The 18,173-nt window shown below is 44.4% G+C and overlaps 1 protein-coding gene across 1 annotated transcript; it reads left to right on the top strand.

Moving 5' to 3' along the window:
- Positions 1–1,634: 1,634 nt before the first annotated feature.
- On the top strand, positions 1,635–4,546 carry LOC127334425 (uncharacterized). Its single transcript, XM_051360871.2, has 3 exons — positions 1,635–2,782; positions 3,556–3,889; positions 3,997–4,546. The coding sequence occupies exons 1-3, from the start codon at positions 1,931–1,933 to the stop codon at positions 4,131–4,133; spliced, it is 1,323 nt and encodes a 440-aa protein (XP_051216831.1). The 5' UTR covers positions 1,635–1,930; the 3' UTR covers positions 4,134–4,546.
- Positions 4,547–18,173: the final 13,627 nt, after the last annotated feature.

Below are 18,173 nucleotides of genomic sequence, written 5' to 3'. Positions count from 1 at the left end.
TATGCTATGTTCGCATCAAACTTGTATGCATGAAATTATGTGGGAGATGTGTGTGATATTTGGATAACTTGGTGCTATGCATTTGGTTATGACAATAACCTGTATGCTAGTAAGGTATTTACCTTTCCATTGGTTATCTCGGTAGGGCTAAAAATATGGTGTATGCCATTGTGCGATTTTGCTACACGTGTGCATAGCATTTTGTTGTGTAAGTATAGGCAAAGTGCTACAATGATTTATATTTGGATGCTATAGAGAGATTGCTCCAATGTTACATGCGTGTTCTCGTAAAGTTGGATGAGTTAGGCAAAAATGTTTGATGTATTGGTCTTTTTTTGTTGGAGACTAGAACATGTTTTTTATATTATGCTCCAAACAAATATGGATTTTGTACATGCTATATGTTTTTTTTCTAGATGGGCATGCTTGAAATGCTGCAAAGTTATTCCCAACATGTCGCATTTTTTAAGGATTCACAAAAAATGTTGCAAAACATTGTAGGCATACGTTCTTGATTTTTGCTTGATGGCCGCGCTTAAAGTGCTGAAGTACAGTTTCTTACAGATTTGGGGAAATAATATTGCAAATGGATGTTGCATACACCGACAAGAAATTGTACACACGAAACATTTTTCTAGATGATGGGACGAGCGAGATTTACTCAGTTAAGTGACTTGAAAGCTCGGACATATGTGTTGTAGAACGGTCCCTAAAACTATACTTTGGTCAAACGACATTGTTATTATGGCGGTTATGGTGGCGCTGGTCGTTAGGGACACGTGCATGAAGATTTCCCGACTGTTATCAACAATGTCAGGTTGACTCCGGTAAGGGAGAGGTGATATCGGCGTGTCGGCGGCTCACACTAGCGGCAGTAGTGGTCTTTTGGTGGTCGAAGAACCTCGATACAATTTTTTATTATGTTTGTAGTGCTTTGTACTACTTATGAACTCATGGAATAGATTCGGATAAAGCTGACGCAGACATCACTCCCACACACACTTATGACCAAACCTAATAGAGATCCGAATAACAGGATCACACCCACTTTAACCAACAGAAGATGCCACGGAGCGACATAAATAACCACTCTAAACATAATAACACTTCAACACCACGCCGCTAAAGACATGTCATGATATTAAGGAAGGCACCCATCAATTAACTACGAATGTAGGGTAGGCATCACGCAGCGTGGGCTCTCCATGGGCTCCAGGACCAGACACTGATGCGGACAAGTGGACCCGTAGGATCGGATGCGAAATTGCCAACTACTCCAGGGTTTGGCCAATGTTCATCTCTTGTTCTCTTGTATCTCGAGGACGAGGTGGACACCTCGTATTTGCCCTTCCCGCGGAAAGCGGCCCGTCAGCCGAGCAAACAAAACAACACCACGCTTCCTTCCTTCCACGTATCTCTGAGCTGCTCCATCATTGATTCAGGACTAAACACATAACTAAACTGATCCTTCCACCTGTGGCCGCAAGCTAGCCGGAGCGTGGCTGTCAGCAGGTGGGCAATGCACATGGATCCATGTAACCGACTCACCAGAGAGAAACTGCAAGGAATTAATCCTGCGCGCCTGACCCAACACCTGTTCTCATTCCCATTCCGGATCGTGTAAATTAACCGGCACATGGTGCTCCAATCAACCCGTCGCCGTCGTCGTCACCCCCGGTGACCGTGGAGGTGGCGGTGGCGGTGGAGCCTCTCCGCCGCGGCACGCAACCTGTCAATCGCCGCCATTATTTATACACACAGCATCCAGTGATAAGCTTTAAAATACGTAGTACACATCTGCCGGTAGCATCGATCGACAAAAATCCCAGAGATTAGCGCGCGCGCACTTGTCTCCCCGTCCACGACTGGGCCCAGCCTCGTCTTCCCGCGCCCTACACGCGAAGCCGATCCGACAACGCGAGGCCTGCCCATGGCGGACACGTCGTCGGCGGCAGCGCCGCTGCTGCTGCCATCGGCGAAGAAGCCGTCGTCGGCGGCGCAGTACACCCGATGCGCGTCGCACGCGCGGGACGAGCTGCGCAGCTTCCGGGCCTGCCTCCGCTGGATGTGCGTCGACCACACCTCCGGTCCCCGCTCCGCGCGTTCCTGGGCGGCCTTCTTCCTCCTCGCCGTGGCGGCGCCCGCGGCCGTCACCCTCGCGCTCCCTCCCGACACGCCGGACCGGCCCTACGACGGGCAGGTGCAGGCCTCCCTCACGCTGGCGGCCGCGCTCGCGCACCTCTCCCTCGCCTCGCTCCTCCGGGTCGGCCTGCGCCGCCTGCTCTGCATCGACCGCCTCCGCCACGACTCCGACGCGGTGCGGGCCGGATACACCGCGCAGCTGGCCCGCTCCTTCCGCGTCCTCGCCTGCTTCCTCGTGCCCTGCTCCCTCGCCGACGCCGCGTACAAGGCCTACTGGTACTGGGACGCCGCGCCCTTCCGCTCGCCCTGGTGGAACGCCGCCGCCTGCGCGCTCGACGTCGCCTCCTGGGTCTACCGCACCGCCGTCTTCTTCATGATCTGCGTCCTCTTCAGGGTCATCTGCTACCTGCAGGTGCTCCGGATGGTGGGGTTCGCGAGGGAGTTCGGCAGGTTCGCCGACGTCGCCGTCGTGCTCGAGCACCACCGGCGGATCAGGGACCAGCTACGGCGCATCAGCCACAGGTATCGGCGATTCATTATCTTCTGCCTCGTCCTCGTCACCGCCAGCCAGTTCTGCGCCCTCCTCGCCACCACCAGGCCACACGCGCAGATCAATCTCGCCACCGCCGGCGAGCTCGCGGTCAGTACACTCTGCTTCCTTCTCCACCTCAATTACTTGTAGTACGCACGGATCAGTCTATCTCGCTCGCCACATCATTTTTGCAATTTCCGAAAATGCAAAATCAATTTAGGCAACAACAAAGCTATTATGTCACCTAATGATCCAGCTATTACATCTAGTGTATATCATGATGGCACACACAAAGTTCTGTTACCAAACTCGATAGTGCACAAGAGTGTGGTGATTGTCCCATGCACGGGAGGTCCAGTGCATGTTGTTGCCCTTGGATTCATAATGTTTCTTGCTTCAAGATTCGTGCAACGAAATATCATTAAGTTCCATCATGTTTTGGATATCTGATACATATTGAAACGGGATGTCCCGTGCACGGGACAATGTCATTTCTCAGTGCCCAATTTTCCTCGCAGATGGTACCACATGACGTAGATGCCGAAACCACTAATGGCAATAGGTGTACACATGCGTACAAAAGACGATAATTAATATGCTACAAATACCTAGCTGTCTTTGTTGTCCTAAGGAAAGGCATAAATCAAGATTTGCTCTAGAATCATGTTACTATACAATTCCAATAATAGATAGCCAATGATATTGTTTTTCAAGGTGGGGATTCTAGAGTCAGAATTTCCAGTTCACATTTCTGAAGACGGTGCTAGTAGTGCAGTATTCGAGCATCTTGTCAGAATTGCATTTATCCATGAATTCCATGAATTGCTGCGCCAAATTAGCCTCGATCCATGACACCGTACGTCTCCATCGTTTGCATGCAGCTCTGCTCGGTGAGCCTCGTGGCGGGGCTGCTGGTCTGCCTGCACAGCGCCGCCAAGATCACGCACAAGACGCAGGCGATCACCAGCGTCGCGGCGGCGTGGCACGCCGACGCCACCATCCACGCCTTCGACAACGACCTGGAGGACCCCGACCCAGCTCTGCCCGCCGCCACGGGCTACCTGGCGCCGGCCAACGCCTACCGGGTGGCCTCCGGAGAGGAGTCCGACGGCTACAACGACGACGACGACGCCAGGAGCGATGACTCCCTCGACGACCCCAAGCTCGTGCCCTTCCAGGTCAACAACATGTGTTTCCAGAAGAGGCAGGCACTCGGTAAGGGCAAGGGCACACTCCGGCAGGAATCCATTGCTGGCACGCGCCAGCATCAGCTCCATTAATCGCCGATAGCTAGCTAATGTCGACCGGTGCTTATTTTGCAGTGACATACTTGGAGAACAACCGGGCGGGGATCACGGTGTACGGCTTCGTCGTCGACCGGACATGGCTGCACGCGCTCTTCATGATCGAGTTCTCGCTCGTCATGTGGCTGCTGGGGAAGACGGTCGGTATTTCTTGAACCGGCTGCCTCGCCTGTCCATGAGCTATCTCTGCTGCTGCTCCTTGCGATGGATAAAGGATGAACGTCAGATGGAGGGGTTCACTTCGGATGTAAAAAATTCAGTGCACATAATTTCAGTCTTCATTGCTTCGTCCCCATATGAAACTCATACGCTGTTCTTTTGTTCTTAATTTTTTTGTGGAAGGGTTCGGATGGAGCACCATATTAGTTGTGCTTGTTTAATTCGATGGCAGTAATGTGAAAATTAGCTGCCAAGAAAAGAGTGGATTAGATAATATATAGTGTGGAAGTATTATCAGTTTTGCAGATCCATTGCTCAAACGCCATGTTGAGTTGCATATTGATTTGTAGTATACATTATAATGTTCCCTGTCTAGCGAAGCTCATGGTAATGAAATTCTTTTGATCCATCCTGGTACACAGAACATCTATTGAGTGAAACCAGAGTAAGACGGGACTTAACAAACTGCATAGTCATGACTGATACAGTCGACGCTGCGAGTTTGCTGCTGCATCCCGGGTGATTTGGGATAAAACCAGTAAGAGCTTCTCCAACAATGCCCAACAACAGATCACCACTTTTTGATTTTGACATTCGCGAACTCGCTCTCGATCACCACATAGACGAAGAACAGAGAGAGACTGGTTTTGCGCTGCGTGCAACCTTGCAGCTTTTCTGCTTTCTTTCTCTCTTTTATTTAGCACAACAAAGGATCTACTAGCTGAACCTTGGCACTTATTCAGAGACACGCTTGATTAACCAACAAACTCCTCCTAATATGCATATGCATGTCCTTCACCTCAATGATGCCAATGCAACGGCGCAGCACCTGGAACTGCATAAGACCAAGTGCCTTCGTCATGATGTTGGAGAGCCGATCCTCAGTGCGCACGAACTTTAAACTTGAGTGAACTATTTTTTCGAAGTTTTGAACAAATTTTTGAATCCCGTGAATGTATTTTCTAAACTCGTGAAAATTTTCAAACCCATGAACATTTTTTCAAAATCAAGTGCACAATTTTTTCCACTTTATAAACATATTTTTGAATCCCATGAATGTATTGTTTAAACTCGTGAACATTTTTTTCGAAGCCATGATTTGTTTTTTGAAACTGAGTGAACATTTTTCCGAGTCTGTGAACATATATTTGAATCCTGTGCTCGTGAACATTTTTCGAACCCATAAATATTTTTCCAAAATCGAGTGAACATTTTTCCGAATTTGTGAACGTATTTTTGAACTCGTGAAAACATTTTTTCAAAGCCATTAATATTTTCTGAAACTGAGTGAACATCTTTTTAAAGCGAGTGAACTTTTTTTTTTTGAATCCTGTGAATAATTTTTTTTTGCCGTGAGCAGCTTTAAAAAATTATGAATACTTTTACATCCACCGCACTCCTTGAATTTCATGAAACCCACGAACATTTCTGCATCCATGTGAATATTTTTCAGACATTTAAACTTTTTCCAAGCGAGAAATGAACTGCCTTTGTTGAGGAAGGAAGGATACAGGCGTACATGGAGACTGGAGTTAGCGAAGCAAACAAAAGATGCGGAAACAGTGGAGCGACTGCCTTAACTGGGCCAGACCCACTATAGTGACCGCAGTGGGCGGTTTATAGGATTCGCGGGACTAGCCTTATTGTTCGTGCTTGTTTAGTGGGCTAATGCTCAAAAAAAGGCTCGAGCAAACTAGGCCTGAAACAAAAATATAATGGTCTGCCCCAGTTAACCTATTCATAAGGGGAAAAAAAATACAATTACAACTACAAATTATTCAAACATAAAACCTTCAAAAGGAGTATGTTGAGAGTGGGATTTGAACCCACCCTTTCGGAACAAACCCTCAATCTGCCGCCTTAGACCAACTCTGCCATCTCAACAATAATTGACGTTATTACATTCTTTCCAATTTAGAAATTAATTACTAACCAAAAGTGACACCATGTAATTTCGTAAGTAATATTCGTGAACACCTAATCAACCAAGATTATTTTCATCATATCTTGGTAGGGGGTTTTATCATCAAAAAAAATGCGTGCCATTTCAACATTTTAGCGGCGCTATAGCTTTTTTTTTGCGAATAGGACACTGCCATTAAAAGAAACATCGAACAGTACAAAAGCACCCCAAGAGAAATGAAAATTACAACACGATCCTTGAGAAGTTCTTCATCTTCAACCTCCAAACCGTGTCGACGGCGCGCCGCCGCTGCCGCTCCTCCCAGATTCGGCTTGACGCTGTTGATTGCGGACGGGAAGTCGCCGAACGGGTTCAAGAAGACCACATCCGTTCTGAAGATGAAGAAGAAGGATGAACTGCCGCTGAAACTTCTTGACGATCTGAAGATCCCCACAGCCAGATGAAAATCTCGAAGAGGACACCACTCCCACAATCCTCTCGACGTTGCTGCCGAGATGGGGTTGAAGCCGGGAAGACCTTATTTAGAAGGTGAACGATAGGCTATACATAATTTTCTCACTATGGCGCTAATCTCGTTATTAGCCATAGTAAACTCGCTATGTATTGTAACATTGTAGCGTTATAGCGTGCTAAAGAAGTTATGGAAATAGCGGCAACCCATGATCCCCCGATTCCAGCCTAGCTCAACTCAATCCCAGGTTGGCAACCAACCAGTCGCCACTTTCGACTCCCCATGAGCCGCGGCGGTGTCGGTGTAATAACCCAGAACATAGGAATAACGAAGGGTAGATTTAGAAATAGGATGTGCATTTCATCGCAAAACGGGGGAAATTTTCGCGCCTTATTGCAACTAAACCTAAGAGGGATCGAGGTTCTCTCTCATTTTGCACTTAGGGTTAGGCAATGTGAGTTAGGGAAATTTCGACATGATCTCTTTTGTAACTTGTTACTTTGGGGAATGTTTGCATTTGATAAGTGTTAAACAATTAACTATAAACATCACACCATATAAACATTGAATTTAGAATTCAAACACAAGATATAAAATTCAAATCACTTTGAATTTCAAAGTGAATATCAAATAATATTTCATCAAGAATATAAACATTATATAATACAAAGCTCATAAACCAAAACTTGAGCTTTATTGATATACAACACAATTACAAAGTCTTTACAATATTCTTGATACAAGAATTGAGATATAATGAACAGAATAAAAGAAAAGGAAAATTACAAGTTTAATTCTAAACTAAACCTAAACTAAGTGTCTTGAGGATGATCTTCTGGCCATAGTATAATTTAAACCTGCAAAATAACACAGAGAACAAGAACTAGCCAGAATACAAGTGTTAGCAAGATTCAGTTTGGACAGTTAGCAAAAATAACACAAGAATTCAGTTTGGACAGTGCAAACTGTCACATCACACTTGTGCTTGTCCAAAATCCTGGACAGCACAAGATAAACATAGGCAGACCAGCACTGAGCAAGCCACAGGGGCTCAAGTTTCACCATATGAAGGCTGTTGCTAGGCAAGCAACAGCAAGGCAAGGCTAGGGGTGAGTCATAAAGTAAATGAGCCTGTGTGTCATGGCCAGGGAAGAAGTAGAGGCCATATAAATAGCACACAAACCCTGGAACCTTGACAGTCGACCAGAATTGCAAATCACCAGGTAAGGGTGAAGCAAGAACAAGCACAGTTCATCCAGTTCATAACCAAGAACAGAAACCAACACAACCAACTTAGCCACCAGGAATCATGGTGAACTGAGAAGATCAACCAGAGATTGGAGGTGAAGGGCTGAGTACAGAAACCCCAAGTCTGCATCAACCAAATATTTCACACTAGGAGCTGGAACAAGGTATACCAAGTTCCTGGACAGATCCAATGGATTTGATCCATCACATATGCATGAAATAAGCATGGGAATGAGCAGATGCTCATATGGGTAGATCATCACTTGGTTTTCACCAAGGATTACTGTCGATCCAAAAGCTACTAAAAAGAAAGCATCTAGGTACAGATCTTGTACACAGAAACTAGCACACATGCACAGATGCACACACTAGCCAGATCACATGCACAGATAGCACCAGTAGATGTATTACAAGGATTAGCAGCTAATAAGACTACACAGTAAATCCTAAGCTATGAACTATCAGTAAACCCTAGATTTTCATCAGGCAAGCATATTGGCATTCATCTCAAGGATGATTCCCAAATATGCAAGCAAAGGTTGAGTAGCCACAAGATCCAACTAAACAAGTGAGCAACCAATCAGTAGCAAGGCTACTGAGGTCACATCACACTTAGCATCAATTAAAAGGAAGCCAAACATAGCACATCATTATCCAGGAATGGATTCAGATTCAATTGCTTGCCAGATAATCATGAACAGCCAAATCATTTGCAAGCAAATCATTTAAATCATTACTGCATAAGCAGTTCATCATAATTTAATTAATACAAGCATGAATTTATCACAGATCCATGCTTAGCACTGATAGTAGCACACTATTAAGCAACACAATTTAATCACTGCACCATAGCCACTGGAGAAAGTCCAGTAGCTTGAATGAGCAACAGCATAGTGATGCTTAAGCATCAGCATCACAAGGAAATTGAATCACTTAGCCACAGTATTAGCCAGTAAGCTATCACTGACATTGAATTGATCAAATGGATCAATTAGATCAAGTCAAGCTACACAGGGAAGTTAGCCAACAAGCAAGAAATGATCCAATGGATCATTGGCTTGCATAGACAGCACTGAAGCATATCACAGGCACCACTGGCACACACACAAGTGTCACAGATGCATCACAAGTACACCTAGACAAGCAAGCATGATATACCAGTAAGCACAAGCAAACCATAGTCAAGCATAGCATGGCATAATTAGCTTTTGAGCAAGCACAATAGAGCATGGCAAGTACAGGGCATGCTAGGAACAGCAAGGTAAGCAAGCACAGCATAAATAGCAAGCAAAGCAACATTGGTCAAGACTCAAGAATCGGTAATTTGGCCATGAGCTTGCGGTAAACAGAAGCACAGGAAGATTGCGCAGCAATAGCATGGTCTGCGTGATCACAGGATCACCAGAGAGCAACAGAGCATGAGGAGGAAGAAGAATAGTGGCAAGGGAGGCGCACAGAAGAGAAGGAGGAGATGCAACACTTACTTGCGCCTGGAAGCAGAAGCTAGGGCATGGCGAGGCAGTGCTCGCGCGGCCCTAACAGCTGCAAGTCCAGGGAAGGCGCCGACGTTACGCCGGCGAAACCCAAAACACGAACCAGCACCACCGTAGCAGATGCACCTGAGGCGATGGCACGAGTACTGCGAGCAGCACCCGCGCCAAGCCAACCCCAGGAGCGCACCCATCGTCGGCGAGGACGAGAGCTCGCCGGAGTTCGTCAAGGCGAATCTCCGCGAGATCCAGGACGGAGGCGATTCACCAGGAGAGGACGAGAAGGGGAAAACTACGCGGACAGATCGATAGATCTGCACGCGGCGGTTCTAGTTCGGTAGGTGGCTGCGGCGGAGGAGCACGGCGGTGGCCGGAGCGAGGCGGCGGCCATGACGGCGACGCCATCGCCAGAGCGTCGCGAGAGGCTAGGGTTAGAGGTGAACGAGAGAGAGAGGGCCGCGTGAGTGAGAGAGAGGTGGGCCGTTCGGCGCCACCGAACCCAAAAGGGATTGGCCTTATTGGGCTGTCCCTGGGTTTAGGTAAATGGGCTGGGCCCAATATGGGTCCAGGGGGGTATTTTAGTCTTTTAACATTTAATAAAAACCCAGAACTTTACCAAATTTTAATAAATCAAATACAACTCTAAAAATCCATTAAAAATTGGATTAATGAATGAAAAATAAATCTTAACAAGAATAAAATATGAAATGGAATTTATGAAACAAATTCAAAATTATGAATTTTAAGAATTTAAATAATAACTTGGAATTTAAAATTATTATTTCCTTGTAATTAAAATTCAAGGAAAAATCTCAAATAAGTTCAAATACTTATTTTCAAACATTTCAAAATGAAATTCTAATATTCCAAGTCATTTCTATTGAAAAGGGTATTTTTCCAAGAAAAATACTATATTCCTTTTTATTCCAAAAACTATAGAGGTAACTCAATAATTTCAAATTATTTTTGGAATGATTAAGGAAATCATCAAGTAAAATAGTTTTACTTTGAATTGTGTACTTTGTGTGAATTAAAAGGATTAATACTTTTAAATCAATTGTAAATTACTGTCAAAGACATAAATCTTAAACACAACCCTAAATTGATATGACTCAGCTGGGTAAAGGGATCCAACATAAAATAATACATCCATGATTGCATTATTTGGATTTTATAACATTGTCCTTACCGGACAATGATGCTTCTTACAGAACCCGAGGTCCAGGTTCCATCAACTGCATTGAACTGCACTATCTCGCAGTCCACAGGCAAGTTCACCCTTGCTCATGTCAACTTGATTATTTTCTACTACTTTAATGCAAAGCTATATACTTATCATTCCTGCATCGCAAATAAAATGTTACTTTCCAACTATGAATATGACTATGTGGTTGGCAATGGAACCATGGTATGTGTTGATATGGTGGAGGTTCCATTGCAATGGGTTATATCACCCTAGGATTAAATTACCAATGCCGTCCAGTGATTCTAGCGCCGTACAAATCGCGTTGACCATGAGATCTATAATGGCTCTGGGGAAGCCAGCCGTATCTTTTCCCTTCTGCACGCCAACGGATTGGTAGAGCCGGTGGGGTGTTGGAGGCACTTCCGCAATAGGTTGGGATATCCTTTTAAATCCCCATCCATTAGTGATGATAAGCTCTACCATCTATGAAGGATTGTCCGGAGTACACCGTGAGTAAAGCCGTATTATCGGGGGAAGTCTACTGGGGGTGTACGGTTGGACAAAAGGGTGGGTTTGCAGTCGCGGAGAAGGCGGTGTGGGCTTGGATCTTTATACCTGGCCTCACACCAAAGGAAGTGTGAACGGGGGCAAGTCCCTGCGGATGGCAAAAAGGGTGAGATCTCTTGTGGGAAAAGTAACGCACCTCTGCAGAGTGTATCAAATTGTTGCTGTCACTCCTTGTTCCGGGAAGGGAACTGCGAACGCGGCAGGAAATGAACTCCACGAAGTTCTAATCAACCTGTGAAGACTGACGGGCATAGTTTTCATAATAAAAGCAACCTTTTGAAGAAATGATTGCAAAACATGCATTGACTTGAGATTTCCTGATCAATGGTCGTAGCTAGTGCATCAAACACCTTTTTACTCTTTTAGAACTTGCTGACTACCCCTGTACTCACTTTCTTTCGACACCCTTGCTAGACTGTGATCCGGAAGTGGAGGCCATCAACGATGGAGCACCGGAAGGAAGTTATGAGCTGGTCTACGAAGAACCTGATCTTACCGGCGGAGTGGAAAGCGTAGACTATGGGATAGTCTACGGACCAGATGATACGGAGGTGGAGGAGTAGTGACATACCTTAGCATCATAGAGCCGAGCAACGTAGAACTTACCTAAATAAGTTGTTGAGCTCTTCATATTTAGTTATAAGTTGTAATCGTACTTTAGTAGTATCTTAGGATGTTCTCATAGGACCTGTGAGAATATCAACTTGTAAGACAATGTTTGTAATAATGTATGGAGTGTTATGACCTGCAATGTTTCTGTTGTACCACTCTGAGGGATATGGCAAATTGTGAAGAAGTCCCTTCACAAAGATCATATCAACGACTTGTATACTACAACATGCGGTGGTATCTTTGGGTCACCGCAGCTGGTATCAGAGCAAATGTTGCGACCTTAGGTTGGAAAAACCTAGTATAGGGAAGAAACCTGTAGGAGTCTAGTAGAAATAGTAAAGGATTCTCTAGAAATATGGTGATTATTCACTTGAGAATAGCAAAACCATATATTTTAGTGCGATAATTCTTTATTATAGCTATTATGATGCATTATCACTACTAATATTCTGCTTTTGTATACCGCCGTAATGGCGAACACTTTTCCTAAGAGGACTTTGAGGAAGGTTGAGGGATGGCTCGGTGATTATGATGGACCAATAATAGCTCTCCTGTGTGGGATGCTGAAGGAACTTCATTGTGATCCACGGATACCTGTTATCAAGTATACCTACTATGATGGGGAAATCCTAGCCAAGTGCAGAGTATCGGTCCAATTACCGGAAAAACTGCTGATGAGTCGTATAATGCCATACGGAGAAGCCAAAACTATCACCACAGCCTACCACATGGGCCTATTCAAGGCAATCCTTGAGATAAGGCAGCACAAGTCAGTAGAACTACTATGTTCAGAGTTTTCTCATATACCTCATGCCGAGGAAGATGAGGATCCCACTCTGAATCATTTGGTGTTAGCACACAGAAGTCCTGAAGCTGCAGCATAGCATATGGATAGCTGTAAGTCTTTATTGACCACGATGTATCTTTTACACATGAAGATGAGAGGTGAGATTGACCACATGCTAGCTGAGTTCACAGACCCTGATAAAGTCCAAACTCGGATGCGTGATTTGAGGGCACAACCACAACATACTACACCTTTCTTTAGCCTAGACAGCTATGTAGATTTGAGTGACCAGTTGTCCCATAAAGATCCACTCACACCCAACTTTGTTCCACATTATCCACATGTGTCAGCATCATATGAGTCTGGATATGGGAGAGATGATTCTAGGAACCTAAACTGCTCGGAGTCACCAATCGAGAATTCGACTGGTTGGCGTTTCGGGGAACCATTTGGAGACGAAGGAGAACCAATCACTTGTGAGTCAGAGGATGAAGGAGGCGCGGTTAACCAGAATGTTAACCAGAGCTTTGGGCAGGAAGAGAAAGATACCAACTCCATTTCTTTAGATTTGGAGATGGGATTACCCAAAACATCCCAGTACGTCGTAGGTGAGAGTTCTGGAACCAAGAAAAAGAAGAAGAAGAAGAAGATGAGGGGTCAAGTGAATAGGAATCCTACATGGATGACAGGAGAAGATGAGCTGTATCCCACTCGGGATATATATGAGTCTTTATCTAGTTACTTTGGTATGATAGATCTCTGTCTCGGCACTTCGTCCGATTCAGACTACATACCTATGGGAAGAACCTTCATTCCGGACGGTGTTCGGAGGACAAACCGCTGTACCGGATGGACCCCAGGGATGTACGCGGAGGCGAGTTATGATGACGAGGAGTAGAGCTCCAAGGAAGAATAAAGTAATCTAGGTGGTATTGTAATAGAGCGTATTTTAAATTCCCTTTGGCTTGGGCTTTGAGCCAAATAAGTGGTTTATATATACCACATGTAATATAAGTTTGTGAGTGTGTTATGTATTATACAAAGTATATGCATAATAAATGTTTGTTTTGTATTTGCTTCTTGATTTCATTGTGTGACTAGTTCTGGGCATTGAGTTGAGCTCAGAAAGCATTTGCATGGTGTAATTATGAGTAATCGCTCTTTGTTACAGGACTAGGGGGAAATGGCGTTAGTAGAAACCGAAGAGGCTCGTAGAGAGCGGGAAGCAAGAGAAAAAGAGGAGGCAGATGCAGCAGCTAGAGCAGAGAATGCACCACCACCACCACACCCAATGATGCACCCAGACTTCCAACAGTATATGAGAGCAATGGAGGAAGATAGGAGGCGTTACCAGGAAAGCCAGAGCAAGAACATGCAAGATTTCTTTACCCACGTCATCAATGATAGGGGTAATGAAGGCAAGGGAGTAACTCTATCGGACTTCCAAAATGCAAGACCACTACCATTTACATCAGCTCCAGAACCAATGGACGCTGAAGATTGGCTTATGGATACGGAAAGGAAGCTGAAGACCGTTGGTTGCAACGATGAGGAGAAGATCAGATATACTACTTATCTGTTGTCAGGACCAGCAGCGTCATGGTGGGAGAATCTTGTAGCAGTATACCCTCCTGATAAGGTGTTCACCTGGGAGGAGTTCAAGAAGAAGTTCCGGGAGGCTCATGTTCCGGACAGCGTGGTGGAGCTGAAGAAGAGGGAGTTTGACGAACTACGACAGAATACTGCACCCATTATGCAATATGTTCGGGATTTCAACAGGTTATCCAGGTATGCACCTGAGGATGTAGATACAGAGGAGAAGCGGAAGAAGCGGTTCATGAAAGGCATGAATCCATACATGAAGATGCAACTGAGGTTGGCACGGACTGCCGAATTCCAGGAACTGATTGACTCGGCAATCACTTTCGAGGATGATTACCGGCAAGTCCAAGAGGATAGGAGGAAGAGGGCTCGTATAGAGCCAAGGAAGTACCCAATCAGTAAACCAACACCTGATCGGAGTTTCAAACCCCGATACCGACCTACTACTGGTAATCAATACAACCGGGGAGGTCAGAGTCAGAATCCAATCAACCAGATCATCTGCAACAATTGTGTCCTGAGGGGTCATTTGCAGAAGGATTGTCAGAAACCCAGAATCATCTGTTATGGTTGTGGGAAGGAAGGACACATCAAGCCAGATTGTCCAAACAAGGCGTCCTGGAGTGGACAAAGCTCTAGAGGACGAGGTGGAAACAACAACAACAACAACAACCGCAACAACAACAACAACAACAACCGCAACTACAACAACAACAACAAGAGGGGAAAGCCTTATGGAAAGCTGAACTGCACATCTTTGGAACAAGCGGAAGAGTCGGATCAAACAGTCTTAGGTACGCTAAGCATTCTTACTCATCCTGGCAAAGTATTATTTGATACTGGAGCAACTACATCATTTCTTGCATTGGAGTTTGTGGAAAAATTCGGGCTTAGATGTTCTAAGTTAGAAACTCCTATAACTGTTCTATCCGCGGGGGGAAAGATCTTAGTAACCCACGTGAAAGAGGCACAAGTCCTAACCATATGTGACTGTGTGTATTTTGCGGACCTATTCATCATACCCATGAAGGACATATCAGTCATCCTAGGAATGGATTGGTTGACAGAAAATGGAGCGGTGATTAACTGTGGAGACAAAACAGTATCACTTCGCAACTCCATTGGAGGTCGAATAGTGTTCCAAGGAGGTAAGTACAGTGAGTTGGAGATTGGATTGGAACTCAATATTCTGAAGGAGGTGAGAATTGAAGATATTCCTGTAGTGAATGAGTTTAAGGATGTATTTCCTAGGGAACTACCGGGAATGCCACCCGATAGAGAGATAGAATTCACAATCGACCTGATTCCAGGCACAACACCAATAGCACAACCACCATATAAGATGGGGCCGAAGGAATTAGTGGAACTGAAAGCTCAGATTGATGAGTTAGAACAAAAGGGATTCATTCAAGAAAGTGTGTCACCATGGGGTACACCAGTTATTTTTGTGGATAAAAGAGATGGAGGAAAGAGAATGTGTGGAGATTACAGAAATTTGAACAATGTAACTATCAAGAACAAGTATCCTTTACCTAGAATCCAAGACCTTTTTGATCAAGTTCAAGGAGCGGGAGTCTTCTCGAAGATAGATTTTAGGTCAGGATACCATCAAATCAAGATCAAGAAGGAGGATGTACCAAAAACAGCGTTCGTATCAAGGTATGGACACCATGAATACTTGGTTGTACCATTTGGACTAACAAATGCACCAGCAATTTTCATGAATTTGACGAACAAGATATTCATGAAGTACTTGGACAAGTTTGTGATAGTGTTCATAGATGATATTCTAATCTATTCCAAAGATAAAGAAGAACATGCCAAGCATTTGAAGATAGTTCTGCAAACTTTGAGGGAACATCAGCTATATGCAAAGTTTAGCAAGTGCAAATTTTGGTTAGATAGTGTTGAATTTCTTGGACATGTCATAACCAAAGAAGGCATAGCGGTGAATCCAAGCAAGGTTCAGTCCGTATTGGAATGGAAATCACCTAAAAATGCTAAGGAAATACGAGGATTTCTTGGTATGGCAGGCTATTATCGGAGATTCATAGAGGGATTTTCGAAGATTGCAGGACCGATGACCAAGTTACTCAAGAAAAATACTCCATTTGTGTGGACTGATGAGTGTGAAGCCAGCTTCCAAACACTCAAGGATAAGTTAACCACAGCACCGGTGTTAGCAGTTCCTGAACCTGGAAAGGATTACACGGTGTATTGTGATGCTTCCAAGAATGGACTTGGATGTGTTCTTATGCAAGATCGGAAGGTAATAGCTTATGGATCAAGACAGTTGAAACCACATGAACACAACTACCCATTACATGATCTCGAGTTAGCGGCAGTTGTGTATGCTCTGAAGAGTTGGAGACAATTTCTATATGGATCCAAGTGTGAGTTATACACCGATCACAAAAGTTTGAAATATTTCTTCACTCAAAAGGAATTAAACATGAGGCAGAAGAGATGGTTAGAGTTGATTAAGGATTACGACCTTAAGATCAACTATACACCAGGCAAAGCTAATGTAGTAGCAGATGCCCTAAGTAGGAAGAGTACGGAGAATCAACCTACGGAATGGGAGATTCCAAAGGAACTTCGGAAAGAGCTAGAGGAGGCTCAGATTTTATTTATTCAAGGTGATGATAAGGGAAGTATAGCAACCATGAGGATTATGGATGAGATGTATTCAGATTTGAAATATGAGATTATCCGAAAGCAAGCGGATGATTTGTTCATCCAAGAGGAAATCAAGAGGATTGGAGAAGGAAGACCATCGGAATTCCATCTAGGGGATTTTGATTCATTATACTTCCAGAAAAGAATCTGTGTACCAGATGATCCAGAAGTGAAGTCAATCATATTAAAGGAAGCACATGAAACCCCTTATTCCATACATCCAGGAAGTACTAAGATGTATATGGATTTGAAGGAGATGTTCTGGTGGAACAACATGAAAAGAGAAATAGCACAATATGTCTCGGAATGTCATACATGTCAACGAGTGAAGGCAGAACATCAGAGTCCTGCGGGATTACTCAAACCACTAGAGATACCGGAATGGAAATGGGATGAAATCGGAATGGATTTTGTTACTGGTCTACCAGTGACTAGTAAGAAGAAGGATATGATATGGGTAATAGTGGACAGACTTACCAAGAGTGCTCATTTCATAGCCGTAAACACAAAAGATACTGCAGAAAAGCTTGTGGATATATATGTGAAAGAGATTGTGAGTAAGCATGGAGTACCAAAGAAGATAGTTTCAGATAGAGGTTCAATTTTCACATCAGCATTCTGGAAACAACTACAAGAAGCTTTGGGATCCAAATTGGATTTTAGTACAGCATATCATCCACAAACCGGAGGACAAACCGAAAGAACCAATCAGATATTTGAGGACATGCTTAGAGCCTGTGCTCTGAACTTTGGAGGCTCATGGGAGGACCATCTACCTTTAGCGGAGTTCTCATATAACAATAGTTATCAGAGTAGCATCCAGATGGCACCGTACGAAGCATTGTACGGAAGAAAGTGTCGATCACCAATTTGTTGGTTCGAAACCGGAGAAAACAAGGAGTTTACACCGTACTACATCAAGGAGAGACAAGAAGTCATCGAGGTGATCCGGGATAGACTCAAAATAGCTCAGAGTCGTCAGAAGAGTTACGCCGACTTAAAGAGAAGAGATTGGGAACCGAAAGTGGGAGACATGGTTTATTTAAAGGTTAGCCCAATGAAAGGACTTAAGAGGTTCGGAGTGAAAGGAAAGTTAAGTCCTCGATATATTGGACCATTTAAGATACTCAGTCAGAATCGAGGAACAACTTTTGAGTTGGAGTTACCGGCACAACTAAGCCAAGTTCATAATGTGTTTCATGTTTCACAACTCATAAAGTGTTTGAAGGCACCAGATGATCCCATTACATATGAAGAAATAGAATTGCAATCTGATCTAACTTATGTGGAAAGACCAGAAAAGATCTTAGAAGTACAGTGGAAGAAGTTAAGAAACAGAGCAATCAAATACTACAAAGTTCAATGGCAACATCATCCTGAGCGAGAAGCAACTTGGGAGACGGAAGAAGAGTTGAGGAAGTCGTACCCCGAGATGTTCAGGTACCAATCTTAACTTCGGGACGAAGTTTCTGTTAAGGGGGAGAGGCTGT

Source organism: Lolium perenne, chromosome 6, assembly GCF_019359855.2.
Source record: "Lolium perenne isolate Kyuss_39 chromosome 6, Kyuss_2.0, whole genome shotgun sequence".
Lineage (NCBI taxonomy): Eukaryota > Viridiplantae > Streptophyta > Magnoliopsida > Poales > Poaceae > Lolium > Lolium perenne.
The sequence above is the reverse complement of the archived record's forward strand: the minus strand, read 5'-3'. Positions and strand labels throughout refer to the sequence as shown.